Consider the following 23,780-nt stretch of genomic DNA (forward strand, 5'->3'; position numbering starts at 1 on the left):
GGAAAGCCAACAAAAATATATTATTTATCAGGATTCAAGAGAAAAGTATTTTAACAGTATGAAATTATAAATTTTTACTATAATTTAATTACAATAAATATATATTATAATTTATTATAATAAATTAATTTATTGTATTACATTTTATTATATTTTTATTATAATATTATTCCCTAATGGAAAAAAAAAAAGGAAATATTTTGGACTTTGAACTTCATTTTGGAATTCATTTGTGCCCTCATCAGGAAACTGAGAGCTGTGGGCTTTGACACACTTTCTCGTACTTTCTGTGGCCCAAGCGTCATGGGATGGGGGCTTTGCTTCTTCAGAGAAGGCTGCAAATCCCAGGGCCCCCATCCTCGAAGGTGTTTCAGTTTCATCAGGAGCTCATGTTGAACCTGAACACCTGATGCGGCCAGCAGGGTCTATGCTTTTGGACAGTAGGGTAACTTGGGCCTCAACTTTAAGGCCGGATTTCGGCAGTGGTTGGGTACACTCCCTTCGAGGCGGAACGGGCAGGCTGTACCGCAGCAAAGCCTGCCCTGAGCCTGGAAGGGGCTGCCCTCCCCTGCTGCCTCCTGGCACGGCGTGGGGCTGAGCACACAGCTCCCGTCCTTCCCCGGGGGGGACCGCAGCACGGCGCCCCGTTTTCGGAGGGGACGAGCCTCCGTGTAGGGCCGGCATGGCTGCGGCAGGAGACGAGGCGAGCCCCGGCCGAGAGCCACCGGGGGCGGTCTCCCTCCCGTCGTGGGAGCGAGGCGAGGCCGGCCCGGCCCGGCCCGGCCCGAGAGGCGCGGCCAGCGGTAGCAGGAGCCAATGGGGGCGGCCGCGACATGGCGGCCGCCGTGGGTGGGGAGCGGGCGCCTTAAAGGCGGCGGCGGTGGCGGTGGCGGTGGCTGTTGCTCGGCCGCGTCCCCCGCGGGCATGGAGTCCTCGCAGGTTGCCGTGGTCGGCAGGTGAGGCCTCTCCTTCCCCGCCCGCATCTGGGGGGCTCCGGGAGCCGGCTGGAAGGAACAGCCGGGGGGCAGCGGGGCAGCGCCTCTCGCGGCCGGCCGGGCTCTCGGTGCCCTCTCCGGCCCGGTGCTGTGCCGCCTTGGTGCGGCTGGAAGCCCGCAGGAGGCTGGGGGCAGGTTTAACAGCTGCTGCCGTGAGCGGTGACCAGCCCTCGGGCTTCTCCCGTGTGCCCACGGCGTGGTCCTCGGTTGGGCACGCCGCGGTGGGTTTGGCTGTGAAGGCATCGCTTCGTCCTCTTAAGCTAAAATTCGTTTATTTGAGCAATAAGCTGGTTAGGCGACGCTGGCAGCGAGGCTGCTCGAGGTCGGAGGCACGTGTCTGGCTGCTGTCACGCGCCAGCGATGAAACCCGCTGCTACCGGTGGCACTCGGTGACATGAAGAAGTGTCCGGAGAGCCGGGCTCTGTGCTGCCTGTCCAAGGAGGGAACCTGCCACCCATAGCAGCCAAAGCCAAGCGAGCAGGTCTGGATCCACGGGCTGCAGCTCTGGGCCCAAAATGACAGTGTCTGCCTGTCTTAAAGGAATGTCTTGGGGTCAAGTGCATCAGCATCACCCGGCATGTTGCTGTCGTGCACTGCTGCTCCAACGCACAAGTCTGGTACCTACCACTGACTTTGTACGCTTGATAGCGCCAAAGAAATCACACAATCCTGAAAATCAATATCAGAATAAATTATTTGATCAAATGTTGATTTTTTTTTTTTTTTTAAAGAAAGTTAATTTAAAAGTGCAGTTTGAGAGAGGCGATGTTTATAAAGATACTAATGGCTTAGATATACTTGTTTAGGGGTTCAGGTGGTCCAAATGCTTGTAGCTGAGAAGTATTTGTTAGCTGGGAAGTTATCATAGCTAACAAACGATGACCCATATGTTACTTTTCCATAAGTGCTTGTTCTGTAGTTTGCCTGAGAACTGCTGAGATCTGGGCTTGCTGCAGTGAAGATGTTTGCTTTTTCTTTTAAATGATCTATTTTATATAGACAGTAAATTCTCATCTAACAACACTAAATACACAGTTTCACCCTGCACCCCACCCCCAGTTATTTCCACTGATTCCTGCTATTTCCTGAAACTTCCTGTTTTGTTCCATTTTTATTCTTCTTTAACTAAAGGCTGAACACGTTCCTGTTTTCTCTTCCTTTTCTTATCTGGCCTCCTGCTTTATCTCTGAATTTTTACCCCCCATATCATTGTTTACTGATGACCTACTTGCCTTTCGTTTTTCCAGTTGACAGACATTGCTTAAGTTTAATGTTACAAGGACAGCAATCTCAGAAATGTCAAGAAATGCATGTGATAATCAACACCAGTAATAATATTCATGGATATAGAGTTCTGTTCTTGTTGCTGTTAGGATTATTGTTTGTGATGTTACTTAATCTTGCTGTACTGTGTCTCAGTACTTATGTTTAAAGAGGCTAATGCCTGCTAGTAAAGTTACTTAAATTAAAAACCTGCATTGCTTTGGTAGACATGATGAAATTATCAGTTACTGTACATTTCCTTTATATATTTCGTAATAATGGGCTACAAGTAATATTGCTTTATCACAAGATGTGGGCAGACTGCTCCTGCAGGCCTCCAGCATGGTAGGATGTTTCATCTAAAAGCAAAGGTGATGCTAGACATGGGTAGGTGGAAAAGTAGCATAAAAACCACGTGTTTTTTTTTTCTTGGTTTTCACACGCTCACGGTATTTCCTGAATTGTGGCGGATCCATGAGTGCAGTAGCTGGGCCTTAGGTTTCTCTGATTATCTCTGAAGCAGGATCTTGAACTCCTGGACAAATGGGCTGCTCTCCGTATTCAGACTTCGAATTAAACAAATCAATTTCAAAAAAATGAAAAAACAAACCCTTCATAATGTGATTCCATGCACCAGTTCCAGGTTAGGATTGAATCAATTTCAAAAAAATGAAAAAACAAACCCTTCATAATGTGATTCCATGCACCAGTTCCAGGTTAGGATTGCAGCTGACAAAACTGTTAATACTTGAATCCAGCGTCCCAGAGTAGCAGTTCCTACTCTTTAGAATTCTGCTAGCCTTTTTCTCTTTTTTTTTTTCTTGTTATCTTTCTCCCAGCACTCAGAATCTGCTACACAACTAGCAAAGGATATTGCTTTGTTACAGAGAGAGGTTGGTTTCTTATCAACATGTAAGTGATTTTTGGATCGATTGTTGTAGAGTCTGGACTGTTTTAGTTCTTGCACTGCTTGTTGTTGGACCTTCTCCACCCCACCCCAGATAAATGCTACTTTATTAACTGGTTAACATTTATTTCCTTTTCAGCGGACTCATTGGTCGCAGCTGGGCCATGGTGTTTGCTGCTGGAGGCTTCAAAGTGAAGCTTTATGACATTGCACAACAACAATTAACAAGTGCACTGGAAAACATACGGTAGGTCACCTGACTTGAAATGACTGACGTTGCAATGAATCTGTGGGATTTCTGTAATTATGAATGAACAGCCTCATCTTACTATTCAAGAGAATATAGATTTTAAGCATTAAAGAAGGCTTTAACTTAAAAGTACAACTCCTGTTAAGATCAGAACTGTGCCTCTAAATCTCTCAATGACACTTCTGAAGAGCACTTCAGTAATTAAATAATGGTTTAAGACCTTAAATTTAAATCCAAGTTCTTGAAACCATGTCTTCCATGATTAGGTTATCTATAGACTAAGCTTGAAATACAGGAGCATAAGAGTTTTTGCATAGGAAGACAACAAGGACTTCTTCAGAACTCAAAGAGGCTAATACTGATTGCTAAAGAGACCTACTGCGATTACCACTTTTCTATAACTAGGTTTTAAAAAAATTCTTAAAGTAACATTTCAGCATCCTAGCAGAAGAGGTGGCTAGTTCTATTAAAGACACAGCTGCTGAACAGCTACAAGAGAGGCTTGGAAGCACCTTTAGAAGTTGCGAATTTGAGGACTTGAACATGAGAACAGTCAAAATGCTTCTGACAGTAGCCCCCTAGTCCTTTTCTGTTAACCCTGTGGCACTACAGCTGAAGCCCCACGCTTTGGAAACATGGAGCTGCAAATTCAAGTCCTGGCTGTCTGCCCTCCCTCCCCTGACCTGTAGTGCCTAGAAGTTGCTTATGTACTGAGTGACTCTTAACTATACTTCTTCCAAGTATTTCTCTTAACCTTGCCTTGAACCTGTGTAAATCTTTTTGCAGCCTCCTTGCCAAGGGACTTTGTGTTCTGCGGGTTTATTGCTTGCTGTGTGAAGAACTGTTCTTCTTGTTTGTTTTGAACCTGACTCCTCAGGTGCTTTGTTTGGCCCCTAGTTCTTATGTTAGAAGGGACAGTGACTGGTTGGTTCTACTCAACCTTTTTTTGCCCGTCCTGGAAGTTTAGTGCTTGTGTATGTGAGAGTGTACATTGATAGAGTGGTTCTGTGTCCAGCCTCATATTGCTATATCAGCATTTAATGCTGAAGTTCAGATTGCTTCCTGATAAGCTTCCAGCTAAGTGCTTCAGCCCTCCTCTCTTGCTGTCTTGCAATGTGACATGTTAGCTGCTGTGCAGCAGCCTGTATGGGGATTAAGTTGTACCTAAGAAGGGATTGTGGTGTGTTGCTTTCGGTAACAAGGCTTACAGCAAGGAAGAGTGACTTCAGGAGCTCCTGTACACTAGCCCTGTTGTAGGAATTTAGATGTGAAACAGTATGTTATGTCTAGTGAGATTTTTTTTAAGTAAAAAGTTGGTAGTGAAGAAAGGGGGAAAATCTGTTACTTACAGTTTTTTTTTTGGATGGTTGTGTTTTTTTTTCCATTTCATCAAAACTCTCAAGATAAGTGTTAGTCAACCCTAATGTCTCTGTTACTACACCTATATGATGGTACTTTAATTTTTTTTTTGCAGAATTGCTGTCATAGCAGTAGCCACGATGAGATTCTGGATTTCTGGAGTTGGGAGGGGACTTGTGGTCTGCATTAGTAAAGCTAGCACTCACCCCATTTTTTTTCTTTTGCTGATAGCAGAATGACAACTGCAGTTTTCCAAGGATTTCAGGTTGGAGAAGAAAAACTAATTATAGTGTGTAGTAGGGTAGAGAGGCATTTGGGTGTGTCAGTGTACTGTCCTGTGCCTGCACATGCTGTTCAATAGGAGTTCAAGGCAGGTTTTGCCTTTCAAATAAGGTGTTTTTAACTCAACCTATAATTAACTTATGTATCCTGGCTGTTGTAACATCTTAGTTAAAAAGTCTAGTTTCAATAAAACATAGTGTTCTTTTTTTTGACAAGAACACAAGCTACGTAGTTTCATCAACCAGTATTTTAATGATTGTATCTATCCAAATACAGTCAAACTTTTTTTTTTTGCACTGGTTTCATAGCACACAATCTGCAGTAAATCTGTCTGGATTACTGATATGATACTTCTATAAGAGCTGGAGCTTAAGTAGGTAATGAAGGCTTGTAGAAGAGAGCAGCAGGGACTGCCCGTGGAACCTTTATGACAGAGCCAGCTGGTGGTTGCTCCTCTGGGTTTGCTGGGATGTGCTTTCCGTTCTCTCCACATTGCTAATAATTTAGGGAAGTTCTTAGATTTGACTGTGTGGGTTTTTTTGTTTGTTTGTTTGGTTAGTTGTTTTGTTTTGTTGGTGGTTTTTTAGCTTTAGTATTGAAAAGAGTTGTGTTCCGTTTTAGTTTAAAGTCTATGACTTAGTTGTATGTCCTTTACATATTAAAGAAAAACTGAAGAATACAGAGGACTTCTTAGTTTTATTGTCCTAAACCAAGGAAAAGTGGATTTGAGTAGTACACAGTAGCCACGTCTACAAGGAGTAGAGATAATTTGTTAACTGTTATATGATTGACTTTTAGTACGTTGACTTGTAACTCTTTCTGGATTTATATAATCTGTGTTTCAGTAGGGCACTTCGGGATTCATTAATCTAATGAATCCAACTCTCACAGCCGTTGTGTGCAGGCTTGCAAGAGGACTGGCATGGAGGCTGGGAGGGGCTTGCATTGAGGATGGGACCTGCATGTATCTGTGGGAAGTCTGAAATGTACTGTCACGTTTTTCAGAACACCTGGTCAAAAATGAGACTAAACTGTGATATTTCCATCTACTGACACAAATGGAAATAAGTGTCAGGTTGCCACAACGCCAGTAGGCCAGATATGGAAAGGAAATGAGAGTGTGGTTATTGAGGCCTAGCGTGGTACAGTAGATTTCCTACATACTTGTTGATACACGCTTGGTAGTCAGTGCCCTGACACAAAAAATGACTGCACACGGGATTGAACTGGGTGTACCATTAGCATTATTAACCAGTGTCTGCTCTAACGGAACAACTTCTTCCGGAGAAGAAAACAAACTATCGAACAGCTTTATGCCCTGCTTGACCTACTGAAAGAACCTGTACTAACCTGCTTTGGAAAATGTAAATTTACATATCCAATATGCTTTCTTCAGAGTCCATGTAATTCTGGTTTGAATGCAAGATTTGAGCTTTAAAATAAAGAGATTTAGAAAAACAAGTAGTGCCCTGTTCCTGGAAGTAATCCTAAAACATACTGTGTGGAAATGCTTTGGTGCATGTCCCCCAAAAACACTTTGACTCTTGTAATATGTAAACTTTTTTCAAATAGTTACCGTGCTACTGTTATAAACATAATCACATAGCTGATAAAGATAGGTAAAACACAGTAAAATGCTGTAATAAAAAGATAGTGAAGCTGTAGAATGAATTCTATATGGAAAAATAAGATGGGATGTTTGAGACTAGTCTAATTGTTTCCCGGAAACAGTTCTAGAACGGTAGCTTCCTCTAGCCACCCTTTCCACTGGGGAGGAAAAGAGTTTCCAAGCTCTTCTAAGGAACTGGAAGGCAGGGCAGGTTGGTAATGCTACTTCTCAGAAGTTCTGCATTCAGAAATGCTTTAGCTGTCTCCTGAGACTTAACGGTGGTGATGGTGTGAAGAGGTGCTGTGGGGCTTGTCTACTCGGTCATGTGAGGGTGGTGATGTACTCATTCTGTCCATGCCCTGAGGTCTTGCTGAGCCACTTACATTTGGAAGTGGTAGAGCCAAGTCCCTTTAGGCGTGGTGTCTGCTTCCATTCTCTTAGGGTCCTTTCCCCAGCTGTAATAATAATAGGATACTTTCAAGATGCAAAGAGGACTTTCAAAGCTTTAAAGTTTCGTATTCGTCAGCTGATGAGACAGGACATAAAAGATTGGGAGACCTAAATACATTGCCTTTCTCTGTGGTTGAAAAAACAAAAACAAACTTCCATCTGTGTCAGTGTAATGTTTCTAGATGTAGAGAGTAGACTTGGCATTTACTCCTTGAGTGTTTGCAAGTCAATTGAAACAGTATCCAAAGAGAAATGCTGTCTTTCTCCTCATTCCTGTGTGGCAGCCAGTTCCCCTTGGCAGCTCAAATAAAAGCTTTAAATAAGACTGACTTTTGCAATGACAAAGGCTGTGTTTTGAGAACAGTTACGGTGTTGATGCTTGCCTGGTATGCAGAAGTAACAGGTTATCTGACAAGGTGATGAAACTTCCATTCCTGAAGGCTTTCAAGGTTTGGCTGCGCAAAGCCAAGGTTAACCTCATCTGGTCTAAGCAATAGTACTGCTGCAGGTGCAAGCTGGACTTGAGACTTCCTGAGGCCCCTGCGTGCCCGTGTGTGCATGTGAACCTTTAGGAGGTCTCAGAAGTCAGATCGGCTTGCATGCGTTGCCTTGCTTTTATGCTGTGCACCAGCTGCTCTGGAGTCCTTTGCTTTCTGCCTCTTCAAAACTGTGCCAGAGGAAGATGAGCAACTGTCCTACTTTAATGTACAGACACTTCTGTGGAGAAAGTGCATTTGACAGCTCTGGATCTCTCGTGTCTGGACCAGCTTGTCCTGCTGTTCTGGGTGGAAAACTTGTAATGTGTAAGTTGTATGCTTATATTCAGTTTGGGGAAAGCAGGAAGAGAGGATTTGGATGAGAATACTTTCAAACGGCCACTTGCAACTCAATATCAGCACCTTAGTGTTTGGCCATTGCGTGTGTAGACAGCTGGTCCTAGGGTCAGGGGCATTTGTTTGCAAGCTTGATTTGTTGTGTCTCAGGCTAGATCTGTGGGGCTGGTGATGTGATGTGGGTTCTGTGGGGTTTTGTTTTTTCCTGGAGGTCTTTAAAAGACATTTAGATTTAGAGCTTAGTGATATGGTTTAGTGGGAGGACTTGTTAGTGTTAGGTCAGAGGTTGGACTCGGTGATCTTGGAGTTCTTTTCCAACCAAATGATTCTGTGATTCTTTCCATTCCAGCTATTCCCTCATTTATCAAACAGCAGTAGATAGCAGTCTGGTGCCATGACTGGTTACTGGCTCTGGTCTTTGGGCAAAGGTGGCTGGCCGAAGTTGTGAAGAAGCATTTCTGGTGTTGCTTCTTCTTCGCCTCCCTTCCCCTTGCTGATCTGGTCAGTAAGTTGTGATTCAGTAGTCATTAGCTATAGATTCCATACCTTACCTTGAAGTAAATAACAGTTCGGTTCCCAGAACAGTGTTGACATGGGCAGTCCTGTACAACAGAGAAGCTCTGGAGCTTGTTGAAGGGTGGGCTCTAAAAGGAAGCAGTATTTTCTTACGGACATGAATTCACCATTCTCTGAAGACCTTATGGGTACCGAGTCAAATTTTTCAAGCTGTTGCTTCATGTGCACCATGACACAACTGCAGAGTGAAGTCCTGTGGTGTGTTCTCCAGCAACAGCTGCCATGGCCTTTGAGTCTGTGATCGTACTCGGCGATCATCACCCCGAACATGAGGCTGCTCTGAATAAAAACTCACCCAGTAGAGGTCAGTGGTGCACTGCTGTATGCATAAACCAGTCAGTTGTGTGCCTTAATGTATGGTAAGTATGGGGAAGCTCTCTTCCATTGATCACACTTCTTCTGTGGCAGTCTAGTACCCTAAGGGAACGTAAGTAGGGTTTACCATTTGGAAGACTTAGAATTCATTTGTGGAAGAAAATAACCAAACTGTCAATAAATACATTAGTGAAAGGGCAAAAAAAATCCTCTAGGGAAGGGGGAAGCCAAAATTGAAGTAGTGCATTAATTGCATTTCATGTTCTATGTTCTAAGTAAAATTTAAATTGCAAGCTTGGTGATGTTAACAGAGGATTTTCTTTGGGAAGAAGAGGGGGTGAGGGAGGAATGATCTAGCCTCAAATTCTGAAGAATGAAGACAGTAGCTTTGTAGGTTAGTTAAGAAACTATATTCTCTGTGCACAGTGTAGTGCGTAATGGCTTGTGGCAGAAGCAGGAATGGGTGGAAGGAAACTGGCAGAGGAAAGAAAGGAAAAGAACAGGAGACAGGTGCTGCAAACTTCAGCAAGAGCTTGTGGAAGATGAGTAAATGCCACATATGTTGCTGGCTGGTTTGAATCCCTCAGTTACCAATCATGGTATGGAGTTTCAGAGGACCAGGAGGAATGTGGAAGTCTAATACTGCACAGAAAGTGAACAGGAGCTTCACCTCCTTTGTAGAAGGGCACAATTCTGTTGTGGTCTCTTCAAACTTTGCTTAAAAAAAAAAAGGTATGGGCTATGGCAAGAGGATGCTGGATTCAGGCAACTGTGCCTGTGAAATGGACTTCTGATGAATGGATATTTGATGCATTCTGAATTAATTGGTCCCCTACCATTTCACCTCACAAGGAAGGCATCAGGAGCCAGAAGTTTGGATATTTTAGTTTAGATGCTCCTGTCCCTTTACACACGAAGTGCTGGCATCTTTAGTGTGCCAGAAGCCTTAGAAAGTCAATTAGAACTTTTGCCTAGCTACCCGTGGTGTACCCTGGCAGTTTGTAAAAAGGGAGCTGAAGTGTCCTGTTCCCCGTCCCTTGCCACACAGATTACCGAAGAGTCAGAAGGCTGTGCTTTCCAGCTGTCCCACTGCTGTTTGTCAAGGAGCTGAGTGGGGAACTTACTGAGAAACTTGATGGATTTTCTGCTTATTTCTGTGGCATTAACCAGAGTTCTTGAGTATAAATCCGTATTTGAGAAAAGAAGCAAAAAGCTGATAGAACTCTGCATCAATTTTGAACTACACAGACTGATAGAAACGTTAGTATTGGTTTAAAATCCAAAGGACTCCAGAACAGCAAACATGACAGACCTGGGCAGTGCCTGAAAAGTGCATAACTCCTGGCTTCATTTTCTAGCTAAGAACTAACCTTTTCAAAGGTGTTGTCCAATGTAAACAGAATACCATGCCTAGCCGTTTACTGAGGCGTGCTCTGCCTAAAACAGTTTAAAAAAAACATGGTCAATGATCAGCTGTTACAAAAATAAAATATCAGAACTTGCACCACAGAAAAGATTATCTGGAGTTAAGTATTGAAGGATTTCCTTGAAGAGGAGAAAGTTAATGCTTGTAGGAGTTAGCTGTGTGTGTTTTATAGCTTTTTTTTCTTGTGTGTATTTGAAAGTTGAAATGTGTTTATTCTGCACATGTTAAAATGTGGGTGCGTATTCTGTTTTGGAAGGTAGAGTGTTAAACTTTACCAATTTCATATAGAATTTCAGTTGACATCTTGCCTACTCCCAAATTATAGGAAATACTTTGATTGAAGGTGCAAAGTCCATGGAGATTAGAAGGTGTTTGCCTCTTCTGGCTCTTGTGCTAAACCAGGAGCAGAACTGGTCTATACACTTGTGACTGCTGCAGCGTGCTCCTTACCCAGATTTTCGTGGTAAGGTGTTGCAGCTCTGGGGTGGTGTTGGAGAGATGCATTAGGAATCTGGATTGTCTGCTGGGAAACAAATACTCTCCTTTACACTACTTTCAGTGGGAGGGAGGGCATCAAAGTAACTTGCAGGGCAGCAGGTGGTTATGACCTCTTAATAAAGCCATGATGGAACTACTAGAGCCTATACTTGTATTTTCTTGGACACAATCCAGCCACACAGTTGCTGAAGTAAAATTCTGATTCTCTGGAAGCCGATGGTTGATTTAGTGAGCCATTTCAAGCTGAAGGTCTGAAGGCCCATTGAATCTCTGAGGTTTGACTTCCTTCTGTATAGCTCAGTGGGAACTGGGTTGTCTTTAAATAAATCTCTGAAAACTTTTATCTTTGGTAGCTTCAGAATACTGTGGTCTAAATGGCTCATTCTACCTATTTCTCCGTGAGTGAAAATAGCTGCTTCTGTCATAAGATGAGAAAGATTGCATATTTGGGTGCCTAAAAAAGATCAGGCAAATGTACCCGAAACACTTTGTTCTCCCTTCTCTAAAACGAGAGCTGAAGGTGATTGTCTCAGATGTACATGCTGACAGGGTAGGTGAGATGAATCCCCCTCAGTCTCTTTAAGAAATGTGGAGGAGGAAGCTTAATATTAGATCTGTGGGCTCAAGACTTGTTGACAGGAAGGAGCTCTAAATAAAGGGATGGCCTGACGAAGTGTGGGTGTGTTATCCCACACTGCTCAGCCGGCAGCCTGAAGAGCGTAGAGAAGAAGAGGAGGAGAGGCAGGGCAACCTACATCCCTTTCCCTTAATTTGAAGTGCTGCTTGGAAAAATATTGATGGACTCAGGGGGCCCCATCTCTTCTGAGGTCTTTAGATGCAAAAACAAATCCAGTGGTACTGTTTGGGTATGAGGGGGGACCTGGGCAGGCTTACTAAGGACTGGGTTGTGGCTGGATACAGAGGTCATCTTGGTCTATATAAATATCTTCTACACATTTAACATGCGCTGTCCCAGAAAGCCCCTTGCGAAGACTGTCATGTCTGTGCTGCAGTCACTTAGAAAAAGCATGATGGATCCCTGGTTGTTTCAATATTCAGCTGTGTGATTCGTGTAACACAAAAATACACTAACTTTTTCTTTTCAGGCTGTACAGCTTCTCTGTTTGCTGTGTCTTTTCCACCCTCCAGTTGGGTGCCAAGTGCAATTTACTTGCTGTCTAAGGAGGCATTCAAAAAGAAGCCAAAGTTTCGGAACTTGTTTGGTAGGGAGAACAGAGGATTATTTTTTCTCCCACTGCTAATCATTAGCTCAATTTCCTCCTCTTCAGGATGAGCAATTTTTGCTGAATAATAAACAAAGGCTTTAGAGGAGTTCTGCCTTGAGGTAACCAACAGATTTAACTGTAATAATGGCTACATCAAATAGCTTCAGGTTGATTGTGATGAGGTGCTTTAATCCCACTTAATTTCTGTGGAAATTACACCTCTCAATTACTTATACAATTTTGAGGCTTGCTCTTGACTTTTGAGGGTTTTAAGCTCTGGAGGCACTTTCTCAGGTGGTGTGTCCAACCCCAGCAGTCGTGTACTTGAAAGTTCAGTTCAAACTCCGGCCACTTAGTTTAATAACTACAGGAATTTTCAGACATTTGCTCTGTAGTCATTATCTGTGCTAGGGGAATGTATTTTTTTAGGAATGACTCCTGGCAGTATGGGATGTATTTATTTATTTTTAATACAGTTAAACTGATCCTACAGAGGTGTCAACAAGAGCTGTTGTTTGTAATACTAGAGGAACTAAATTAAAGATATCTCTATTCCCATTAAATGTAAGTAGAAAAACTCTTGCTGATTCTGCGCTAGTGAAAACGGCCTTGAAGCGGTGACAAATTTGGGACTAGGAATAAATCTTGCAGCTACCCATGGCTGAAGAGAAGAAAAACCTCAGCAGGGAGAAATGACCGAAACTAACCTTTATATTCTTGAGTATAAATGTTTGCTGTGGCATATATAGTGTTCATATCAATGGGTTGTTAAGAAGCTTTTATTTAAAAAACAAAAAAAGTAAAGGTGGCTTAAAAATGTACTTAAAGATCAAGTACTTATATGTGTCTTGTTTCTGTCAGGAAACAAATGAAAGAGCTGGAGGCGTCAGGATTCCTGAAAGGATCTTTGAGTGCAGAGAAGCAGTTGGCTCTCATCAGCATCTGCACAGACCTGAAGACAGCAGTAGAGGGTGCTGCTTTCATTCAGGTAAGCAAAGATTTAACAACAACTAGCAAACAGTTTAAGAAAGATGATGAAAAATTACTGTGCAGTAGGTGGGCGGTAGAGTTCAACACCCTGACCCTGTGAGGATGGTTGTGCTTGTTATGATTAAAATTCTTTCCAGCCTAGTATTCCAGCAGGGGAGATCGTGTCTCTTTGCAGGTTTGCCTACTCAAGAGTCCTTGCAAGTTTCTTCTGGGTTATGTTGGAAGAGGCTGACAGCTGGCTAAGCTGAGAGAGAATTGCTGACCTCCACGTGCAACAAAGACCATACCTGTTAGAAGAAGGAATGTGGGGCAGGAGATTCTTGGGGGAGAGCTTATCTATTTAGGCAACATTGCTCATGCTAGAGCTAGGACTAAAAAGTATTTCTTCTCCAGGTATCTGGGTAAGGGAGGGAATATGGCTATGCCCAGGGCTCACTTGTGACTATGATGGAAAGCAAGCCTCTTCTTGCTTGTGCCCTCAGGCAAAAACAGGTTAGGCTCTGTGGAGTGCACATCCTGTCTCTGCCGCAATCGCTTGTCACGGACGCTGCAAAGAGTGCTGCATGAAGAGGGAGAACTGTAGCCAAAACCAACTATCCACAGAGTGTTAGAGTATTAAAAATAAGGTTAGTAGACAGGGCTGGATCTGTGCTGCTAATAAAATTTGGCTGGGGAACAAGTTAAACTACTGGACCTGATTAGTCTGTGCTGCACAACTACTCATATGCTCGCTGATGTGGGCATAGTTAAGGGAATAGGTGCATTAGCGACCATTTCTGGAGTAAAGTCTGAATGAGTCTGCACAGAACTCAAAATGCTCTACCCTATGTGGTTGCCCAGTACTGTTCCAGAGTTGTACCATTAACTTTCCCACAACATGTGTTGCACCCAAGAGTTCACAATTTGCAGTGTTTCAGGTTGTAAATCCTACAGTCTGCTTAGCTGCAGTACATCCTTAATAATAAATGGAACTAAAAGAGGACATGTCCAGACCCTTTCTTCCTCTGAAGTAGCCAGTTGAGTGTAGAAGAATGGGAGGCAGAGCAAAGCCTCACAGAGGAGTCAAGGTGTGAATGCACTTGCAGATTCCTACAGTCATGAACTATTTTGTCTACTTCCTTTTCACAAGATCATGAAACTATATAGTGTTAGCCCAGTATCTTACTTCCTCATTAGTAATGAGCTTAGAGTTTGTCAGTTCATATTGTTTTCACGTATGTATCGTGTCTACAGAGTTTAATCTGCAAGTTTACTGTCTATTCACTCAGTCTTATAAAGTCCTTCTGCAGATGTTTGCAGTAGTAATAACAAGGATCAGCTTAATTCTATGAGCTAACTTGCAGGTCATTTCATCTCTGTGAAACAGCACTGGTCAGCATTTTTCACTGAGTAAGAGCTGACTGTTCTTCTTACTTGATGCTTACTATCCTTACCAGTTACTGTCCATGAAAGGACTATTTTTCCCTCACGTAGCTGGTTAACTTCCTTGAAAGCCTATATATGTCAAATGACTTTGTTACAAGACTTCTGGACATCCTTACTGGCTGCATCAGCTGCGTGACTCCTGTGCCTGTTGCCTCATTTAGAGAATTCAACTAGATTTGTGAGGCAGTGCTTCTCTTTGAAAACGTTGCTTTGACTCTTCCACATTTATTTAAAGCTCATTCAGTGCTACCCTTTTTTCTTAACTTGTTTAATAGAGTCATAAAGCTTACAGGCTCAGTGTTGAAATCTTTTCTTAGTTCCCTTAAAATTGGCACCGTGCTTGCTACTCTCCTGCTCTTTGGTATCAAAATGCATATGTTCAGTTGTTTCAAGTGAGCAGAGTTGTGTATCACTTACTGTTTTGGGTACTGCAAACACAGCAAAACTGGATACCGTGTCCCAGTACCTTGATTTTTGATCCCCCTTCTGTTTGTTCTAAGATTTCTTCCACTTCTTCCCACTTGAGACAGACCCTGGGAGTTCCCAAGAGGAGAGCTTCAGTGTCTGCAAGGAGTAGAAAGGAGAAACAGAAGTATATAAAAAAAAATTGTTGTTCTGTGTGTTTTATCCAGACGTTCCTTCTGTGCTTAGGTCATTTCTTGTCTCCATACATTACTCTTCTTAACGCATTTTGAAGAAGGAGAAATAACTTTTTTTCTGTGCATTTTTTTGTCTTTGGCAAATTAACAGTCTTTCACTGGCGTGATCATTTGAGCACCTGGTCATCACAGCTTTATGAAGTCTGCCTTCTTGGTCCTAGCAGACTCCTAGTTTTGCCTGTTTTTCTCTTTCAAGCATTTCTTACCACCTAGTATGTCAATACGGTATGTCTGTTCCTTCCATGCCACCTGTAAGTATCTGGTCCTATTTTACTGACAAGTGTGCATCTGCTTTCAAGCATCCTCACTTGTATTTTACTGTCTTCTTCTGAAGCTGAGTGCAGTTGTGATGGAGTTACTGGCACTTGTTGCACCTAGGGATTTTGAATGTTTATTCCTGATAGAGACACTCTTCAGCTGTAAGAGTTTTGAGCAAGGTCCTGCATGCTACTTCAGATTAAATCAGGGGCTGCATTTTTTTGCCCCCTTCATATTCTTCTTGATCAGCTGATCAGTGAAGCAGGTATTGGGCAAGTGTTGCAAAATCAGAGTAATTCTGTGTTGGAAGGGACCTGTGGAAGTCACCTGGTCCAACCTGCTGCTCAAAGCAGGGCCAACTTACATCAGCTTGCTCAGGGTTTGTCCAGTTGAGTTTTGCGTATCTCTAAGGATGAAGACTTCCAGTCTCTTCAGGTAACTTGTTACAGTATTTGATTAACCTCATTGTGAAACTTCTTTCCTAGTATCTAACTGGAATTTCCCTTCTTGCAACTCTTGTCTCTTGCCTCTCGTCCTCTCACCATGGACCTTTAAGAAGAATCTGGCTTCTGTGTGCTCCCCTCAGGTAGTTGAAGACAGCAGTGTTTTGTTCACAGTGTCTGAATAGCAACAATCTACCTGGGGTAGCTCAAGCTCTCAAGCTTTCTGGTACTATCTTATGTTCTCTTAATCCTTCTGATAACACTTAACAGCTACATGTTAAGCATATAAATAAATGAAGTAGGTGCAGTACGCTGATGGGTAACAAGCCTTTAGTGTGAAACACTTGTGGTGGTGTTCATATCAGCTTATCAGTTCCAGGCCATAGTATCAAATTTTGGCTTGAAATGTGTTACCAGATATACAATGTAAGCAGACAAATTATTTGAACTAGTCTTTAATTTATTCTTTTGGGGGTGTGAAGAGAAATAAAAGAGAATCCTTATTTTTAGGTTCATAGCCCTATTTCAGCATTGAACTGACTACTTTCTGGCTGGCTGAACCATATTAAACTTCTGAAACTTCACAGAGTACAGCTTTAAACCTGGAAGGACAAGATGGACTATGAGGACAAATGTATTGTTTTTTTCTTATTTTTTATTTTTAATTATTGGTTACTTATAAATTAAAACTTCATTTGTGTTAATCTTGGTTGAATATAGAGGGCTTAATTTTCTGGCCTAGTGATAAAAGCCTACTGATTAACTTGTCAGAAGACTTCCATGAGATCTGCATTTCTTTACACTAGATTTCAGTTGGTTAAATCTTAACTTATTTTCAAATTTGGCCTATGTAGAGTAAGTCCACCTCAAACTAAAAATTTCCTTGATGTTTGCACTGCTTGAATGAATTCTGCAGATAGCCTTCTATGCTGTTTTAGTGGGACATAACTTGAAACAAATGGGGTGAGATAATAAAAATACAGAACTTCTTGAGTAGCAGTAATGAAGATAAAATGAAAAAGTGAAGTGAAAGATGCAAGAAATAATTAGAAGGACTGAGAAGAAAATTTGGAACAGTAGTGTTGTGAACTTCTAAAAACAAGGTATGCCTTGTTGTGTCTTTGTTTATATCTTCTATCTCCTGGATGCTTTTATGAAGTAAGCTATCTTGATGATTTGGTATGCTTTACATCATCTTCAGAAGGAAATGAATTTGCTTTTTGCTTTAAAACTGAGCATTCACCCAGGAAAATGATGAAAGTGCAATTTCACCTCTCAGTTTTCATGTGCTACTTAGAAGCAGTTGGAAGTGCCTCTAATTACTAAATAATAAAAATCAGTGCAGCGTTTGTATAATCTCTTACCATGGTGCTATTAAAGTAAAAGCCTATCTTTATATGCTTTGTTCTATTTTTCTGCTACTAAATTCTTCCAAAGCTTATTAGCTCTCATAGGAGGATAAAATGACTAGTTGTTGGTGAGATCTAATGCTTGATACTTGAGCTACCTACCGTGTTCTCCAGCAGCAAGCAGGGAGAGTGCCTTGGCTTTGAGGCCAGTGGTCACGGTGAGCTGCTTGCCTTGGCAGGGCTCCTTGCAGCTGGGGCTGGAGGGTGGCAGGGAGGTGCTCTCTGAGCCTGCCAGCTGGGCTGTGGCATGGGACAAAGCAGGCTGGCAAGAGGATGATGTTAAGCTTGAAATTCAGACTACTGCAGTGGAGAGAATTCATAATCCCTGTGGTGTGAGGTATTTATCCTTTTACATTTTAAAGGAACTTTGCCAAAAAAAAGCCCTAGAGCAGGTTTGTTTTTTTTTTTTTTTTTTTTCCCACTCTTATATTAAAATGGGAGGACTGCCTCCCACCATCCTACCTTACATGTGCAAACTCTTGAACTGGTAATAATAACACTAATAGATTTTTGGCTTGGTTTCTTTCAGACCTTCCTGGATGTATTATCTCCCAGGTAGACATAAATTAAATAATTTTAAGGTGGTAGCACTTTTTTTTAATTATTAACTTTCAGAAAGTCTGGAGGTGCTTCAGGATGGGATATCAGCATTGACTTGGGAGTCCTGATGGTTGTTGTCTCGTGTCTCTTGTCACATAAACTTACTTGACTGATTGGTACCAATTTCTACTGTTAGCGTTTGTTCTGCTCTTCTGATGGCTTCCAAGAAGGTTTGTACTTCTGGTGATGACCTGTCTGCAGACAGGTCAATGTGCAAAGGTGCCTTCAGCTGCCCTGAGCTCGTAGGCTGGGAGACAATCCTGGTTTGGAAGCTGTGTTAATGAAGTACCTCTGTAAATGAAAAGCTGCTGCAAGGCGGTGTGTGCAAGCATTGAGTAACAACTTCTTTGGGACTGGTATATGGTCAGCTTGAAGCACTGGACAGGCAAACACGGATCTGTTTGCTCTTAACTGGGCAAATATAACCTTAGGCCTGGTTTTACCTTATCTACCTCAAACACTGGTCTGAGGCACCAGCAATTCCATTTCAGCTTCTGAGGGAGCTGGTTCTAGGGATGTTAACTGGCTCGCCATCTCTGTAGAAGCTTGAGGAAAACTGTTCTCCATTTTTAGGAGTGAAACAGTTAGAGCTCAAAGACTTGCTGTAAAATACTTTATGAAGTCCATGCTTGAGATGAACTGGAAGTCTGAGTAGGCAGCTGTGGTGCTGCTGTTGAATGGACTTTTATTCTTCCAAACTTTCTAACGTTCACTCCCATGTAGCATATGCATGTACCAGCTGGCACTGTCAACCATTACAGACCTTAAAATGGTTTTGGTCCCTGTTAGAGGAGGTCTTCACTGCCGTAACTGTTGTCCTGCCCAGCAGTTAACCCTGCTCCTGTGTTTTTTCACTGTTCTCTGGTCTCCTTTCAAGAACTGTATTATATTTCCATTGCCTTTCCTGGATTCCTTCCCCTGGCACTTTTCCCTGTTTTTCAGGTTGGATGGGATCACAGTAGAAGGAAACAGCAGGTCTGATTCTTCGAGAAAGTATGTGGGGTGGAGGATGTTGATCAGCCACATGTTGAGATCTTTTTGCCCCTTCCCTGAAGGACCAAAAAGGATTCTAATCCCTCCTGTGGCAGCCCTGATCATCATCTCTGTTTGTCTCTTGAAAGCTTTGTAGGATACAGTAACCTCAGGGAAAAAGGTGCTTGTCTTCATAGCATGATACTGACGATAAACGAGATGAAACTTGCCTTCATTTATGTATTTAAAAAAAAAAACAACACAATAATTCTCCACAAAAAAAACCTCCTAAATCTGCAAGTTTTTACTCTGATTTAGATAACATGTAATTCTGCTTGCCCAGCTCCTGTTCTGTGCTTTGTACTGACTGAAGGTTGAGCAGACACCTGTAATTCACTTGTTTGTTCTAACAGTGTACAGTGGCTGCAACTTGATATTTTACTGCTCCAGTTCCTTAACAGGGCATGTTTCTGAACTGTAGGAAGGTACAAAATGTTTCCATTGAAATGCTAGATTTCACCTCACCAAAGTGGTATTTATTTGTACAGTGTCATGTGGTAGACAGTCTCTCATGTCAGTCAAGAGCTAGTGATTTAGGAAGCATCAGATTTCCCTCTAGTATGAACTCATACAGTGAAGGCACCTAACAAGTTATTTAGGTAGATTTGAGGTGAGTTAATAGCCACAAAATTTCTAATTTTTATTTCTTTTCAAAGTCAGATTAGCTTAGAAATGCTGATGTTTTAACTGCTGCCTTTGTAACTGCTCCATAACAAATTAGGCTTGCTGGTCTGTTGCCCTTTAGTTGATGGTTTTAAGTTCTGTTAAAGCCTTTCAGAATATTACCATAACACCATTCTGAAAGCTGGATACTTGTAGATTTGCTGTAAGACACTTATATGTTTTGAACTGAAATTTAAACAAGTCCAAACAATATGAATTGGAGTTAACCTTGTATAGGGGTTGCCCTGACTCTAAGCCTCTGCTCCTCAACAGAAGAGCCTATGAGAGGATTTCACCTTTATTAGAAGGTTCACCCTTACCTTTAGCTGCCCTGCCAGCTCCCAAGTTGTCCAAAGCCTGTCTGGAAGGAACTTCAGAGGTTACTTAGTCCATGCACTGCCGCAAGGCAGGATCAGTCATACTTGGACAACTGTCTGTCAGAAATGGTTCGACTTGTTTTTAAAATCGTCATGATGGGATTCCTTTTTCTTCCCCCTGTTAAGCACTTTATTACCTACCCTTATTCTGAGTCTGTTACTGAACCCTGGGATGTGAACATATGTGACCATGCCCTTCCATTTTATTTACCATTTTTATAGTGTCACCAGCAGCGGTAATGTGTTCCCCCTCATTAATGACTCAGTGGTCTGCTCTTCAGTTAGCGTGCTGCTGTCCTTATCCTGTAAGCCACGGGTAAGAGAGAAGGATACCAGTTCGTGTTCAGGTTGAAAACAAAGACTTGATTGCTCAGGCTGTGTGGCTTGTTTTAGGGTAACTAAGCTGTTTAACATCTGAGTCTTTTGTCCACAGACATATTGTGTTACCGATCCAGTATTTGAACATGTGCTTAAACCCCATTTTGGAGGAAGTCCTGCACCAGCTGTGTGGAATGCATGTCTGCAGGGGGGAGAGGGGCAGGCAACCCGTTGAGCTGTCTTTCCTTGGCTTGTATCCCACGTAGCCTGGGTTCCTGCTTCACCCCCAAGTGTTTTGGGGCCAGTCTCTTGATCTCACCTCCCTGCCGTGCTCAGCCAGGTGCTCCCTGTGCTCTGAGCTGCTGGGGCTCAAGCTGTAGTCGTGCTCTAACATAGCCATGTCAATTATTAGGGTATGTTGTTGACTTTCTTTTTTCTTTTCTTTTTAATCTTCCTCATTTTAACCGATCAAAATGCTGATACCACACCGAAGGATGCTACATAGCCTGGGGCCTCCCTCACTAACAGCTGTGTGTGCATCTGCTGTTCCTGTGCCGTGTCCCACACCCCTACGCTGGTGTGTGCAAATGTCTCCTGTCCAGCAGCTGTCCTTACCTTCACCCTCAGATACGGGTAATAGCTCTCCTTAAAAGGAGACTGAAAGAAATGTTTCTCCCCACCCACACCCCATCCTTGTAGTTTGAAATGATGCATTCTTATTTGACATCTCATCTTAGTTAATATACTTAATTACTAGATATGGTTGTTTCTTGTGATTTGAGGTTGAGCAGGGGAAAGCTTAGAGTGACGACCTTAAAAACTAAAGCTGTAAAGCACTTTAATGCCCCTGGCTTTCAAAATAACTTGAGAGACTAAGAGAAAGCTAATAGTTCAGTTCTTTTTGACTTCTGTAATACGAGAACCCGGGAATAATGTGCAGTGACTTTTTTAAAACAATCTACGCTTGCAACTTTGCAAGACCTGCACATGCATCCTATCTCTTCCCTTCTGCTTGTTGTCTGAGTAGTGTGTTAGTACCCTGTACGTGCTGCTCCTTGCACTTGTTACTGATTTGTGAAGTCAAGACAACTTGTGGACAATCCCAGGACTCATATTTAACCACAGATTTAAGAGCAAATGTTTTGGAAAGTCATTGTTAGAACTCTGATAGGGCTGGAAAGACCTGATCTGGAATTAATTTCAACATGCTAGGAAAAGGGGAAAAATATTTTCTTTAGAGACTCTGTGATCATCATCTTTACTTCTCTGTCCTGTGCCAGAGGAAGGAATTAACACTTGAGTGATTCACTTCAGAGTGTAAAGGAGTATACCTTAAGTCAGGGTGTGGGGAGGCTGTTCTTCTTTCTTTTTTTATCCTGTTATGCTTCCTTATGTAGATATCTTAAGGAAGCTTTTACACGTTGTTGCTGGAACTGATTTTAATCAATATTTTCATCATTGACCTGAGAATGTTGGTACACACTCCTGGTACTTGAGTTTGCAGGTGATAGTAAATTCTTTTAGGTGGCCTAATGCAATGCAAGCCTAAGAAATTCCTGACAAGCCTCCTAAACCTGAGCAGAGAGAAAGTACTAGGTGAGTAGTAACACAGATGTGAAAGAACATAAGGAAAAACTATTTAAATCATGGCTACATGATTCTGAAGTCACAAGTAGCAGTTGCAGTTTGGGAACGAAAATGTAATTGTCCAACTTTTCTCTAAAAAGTTCTCTTAAATCATCAATGCAGTGTGTGTTTGCAGCCAAAAAAAAAAAAAAAGCTTGCAAAATGTTGAGTATCACTTGGGAAGGGATGAGAGGTGAGTGGGAGGTTATTGTCATACTGCTGTATGAAACTTTGGTGTGCCCTTGTCTCATAGGTGCTAGACCTGCAGACAGAACTCATCCCAACAAGGATGGGTGAGAACTAGGGGAGGTGCAGAGGAGAGCAACTGACATGATGAGGGGACTGGAGCCCCTTGACAGAAAGCACCACGTTACGTTGTGGGTGGTGAACTGCTGAAGTTGCCTGCTATGGGAAACTGGTGGCATGAAATATCAGCAGGTTTTTATAGCAGTTAGGCAAGGCGGGGGACAAGGCTAGAGGATGTTTCTTACATTCTTAGGGAAAACCTAGGTAACTTTTGTCTCTGAGCCATTGTGTTCATGTCATTTGGTTTGGGAAGGTTCCACTTGTCTCTGTGTGCATGTGTGTATTTTTAAATCAATTATTAAAAAAAACAGAGGTGGAGGGGGTTATCACCCTACAATATTTTAGACCATCCATCTTTTAAGCTTCTGATACAGATGATGAAAGCTCTATTTATAAATACATATAGTCATAAATTCATTTTAGGACAGAAAAGCTAAAGGAATACATGAAAAAACATATAGTGTGGTGAGATCTGTCTCATAGAGTTGCACCATACAGTCATTGTTTACATATTTTACAGTCAAACTACTTGTCATTTGGCTAAAACAACAAAATGCTTTGAATGATTTTGACTAGGATAAATAATAATAATAAAAAAATACTTAGAGTTTGTGTAGAAATTGATAAAGAAATAGGGTCTTAATTTTAAACTTGTTCATATAACAGTTACTGGTATATCCACATACTACTTATCTTAAAACATGTCTCAAAATAAGCACCTAAAATTACTTTGTAATTTTTTTTTAGAAAAAAGGGTGGGATAATAGGAAAATCTAGAATACTTGCTGTCATATATTTTCACTTGGAATATGTAATCATTTTGAATTTTGTTAAGTTACCAAACCTGTTTAACAAATGTAAAATACTTGATAGTTGAGCTAAATCGGTGATAACAGTAACATCAGAAACAAAATTGGTATTCTTACATAATAGCTTGTTCTGATGTTAAAAACACTTTTCTTTCTCAGCCCGCTTTGCTTGCAGAACCCCTAAGCTTTGCAGTCAAAATGTCACACTTCTTAATTGCAGTGGTGTGGTTCATGTGTGTGACTCGTCTGCTGAGCAGGCTGTGTCTCAGTGTGTGACAGAACAAAAAGAAGCAAGTCCCTCTTTCCTTGACAGTGTACCTTCGATCTTCCAGAAGAGAATTGCAGACCTAAACCCTGCAGAAAAGATGAAACTAGCAAGTCTAACAAAAGCCTAAACAGAAATAATAGTTAGTCTTGAACTACTAATTATAGTAGTGAGTGTTTTAAACACTGTTTTACTGAAAATATAATTTGATTTTGGTTGATATGGATTCTGTGAAATGGCAATAGTGATGAGCGTAGCTGTTCATCTGCATACACAAGTGCAGTATTGCTTCGATAACTTCAATAATCTCAGCTGTGCAAGTAATATTGTACAAGAATTGTCTGCTAAATTGCAAGGTTTAATTTACAGATAGCTTATTTTAGCATTTGTACAATCTGTTTTTGAAGTCAGCTGTTTTTTTCTACAAGATTCCTTTATTTAGATTTGCTAAATAATTTGGAATAAAGGCTTTTGACTGTACAGTTGCTAAATATAGTTAATAGATCTTTGAAGTCTTTTGTTTAACTAAATTTTCAGATCTTACCGATGTCTGGCCTTATAGAGATGAACTTAATACAGTTTAAAATCCATGGATCCCTGCTTTATGTAGG

General features: G+C 41.8%; 1 protein-coding gene across 5 annotated transcripts in view; it reads left to right on the forward strand.

The window, feature by feature from the left end:
- CRYL1 (crystallin lambda 1) overlaps positions 1-23,780 on the forward strand; it is a 63,460-nt gene that overhangs the window by 3,080 nt on the left and 36,600 nt on the right. For 4 of the 5 annotated variants that reach the window (XM_080576877.1, XM_080576878.1, XM_080576881.1 and 1 more), the window contains 2 exons: positions 3,305-3,412; positions 12,851-12,977. In XM_080576877.1, coding sequence (XP_080433003.1) covers positions 3,305-3,412; positions 12,851-12,977 — 235 coding nt within the window. Of the gene's footprint in view, positions 1-791; positions 957-3,304; positions 3,413-12,850; positions 12,978-23,780 lie in introns of those variants that run through there. The other variant, XM_080576879.1, reaches the window with a different exon arrangement.

Source organism: Anser brachyrhynchus, assembly GCF_964034855.1.
Source record: "Anser brachyrhynchus genome assembly, chromosome: 1".
Classification (NCBI taxonomy): Eukaryota; Metazoa; Chordata; class Aves; order Anseriformes; family Anatidae; genus Anser; species Anser brachyrhynchus.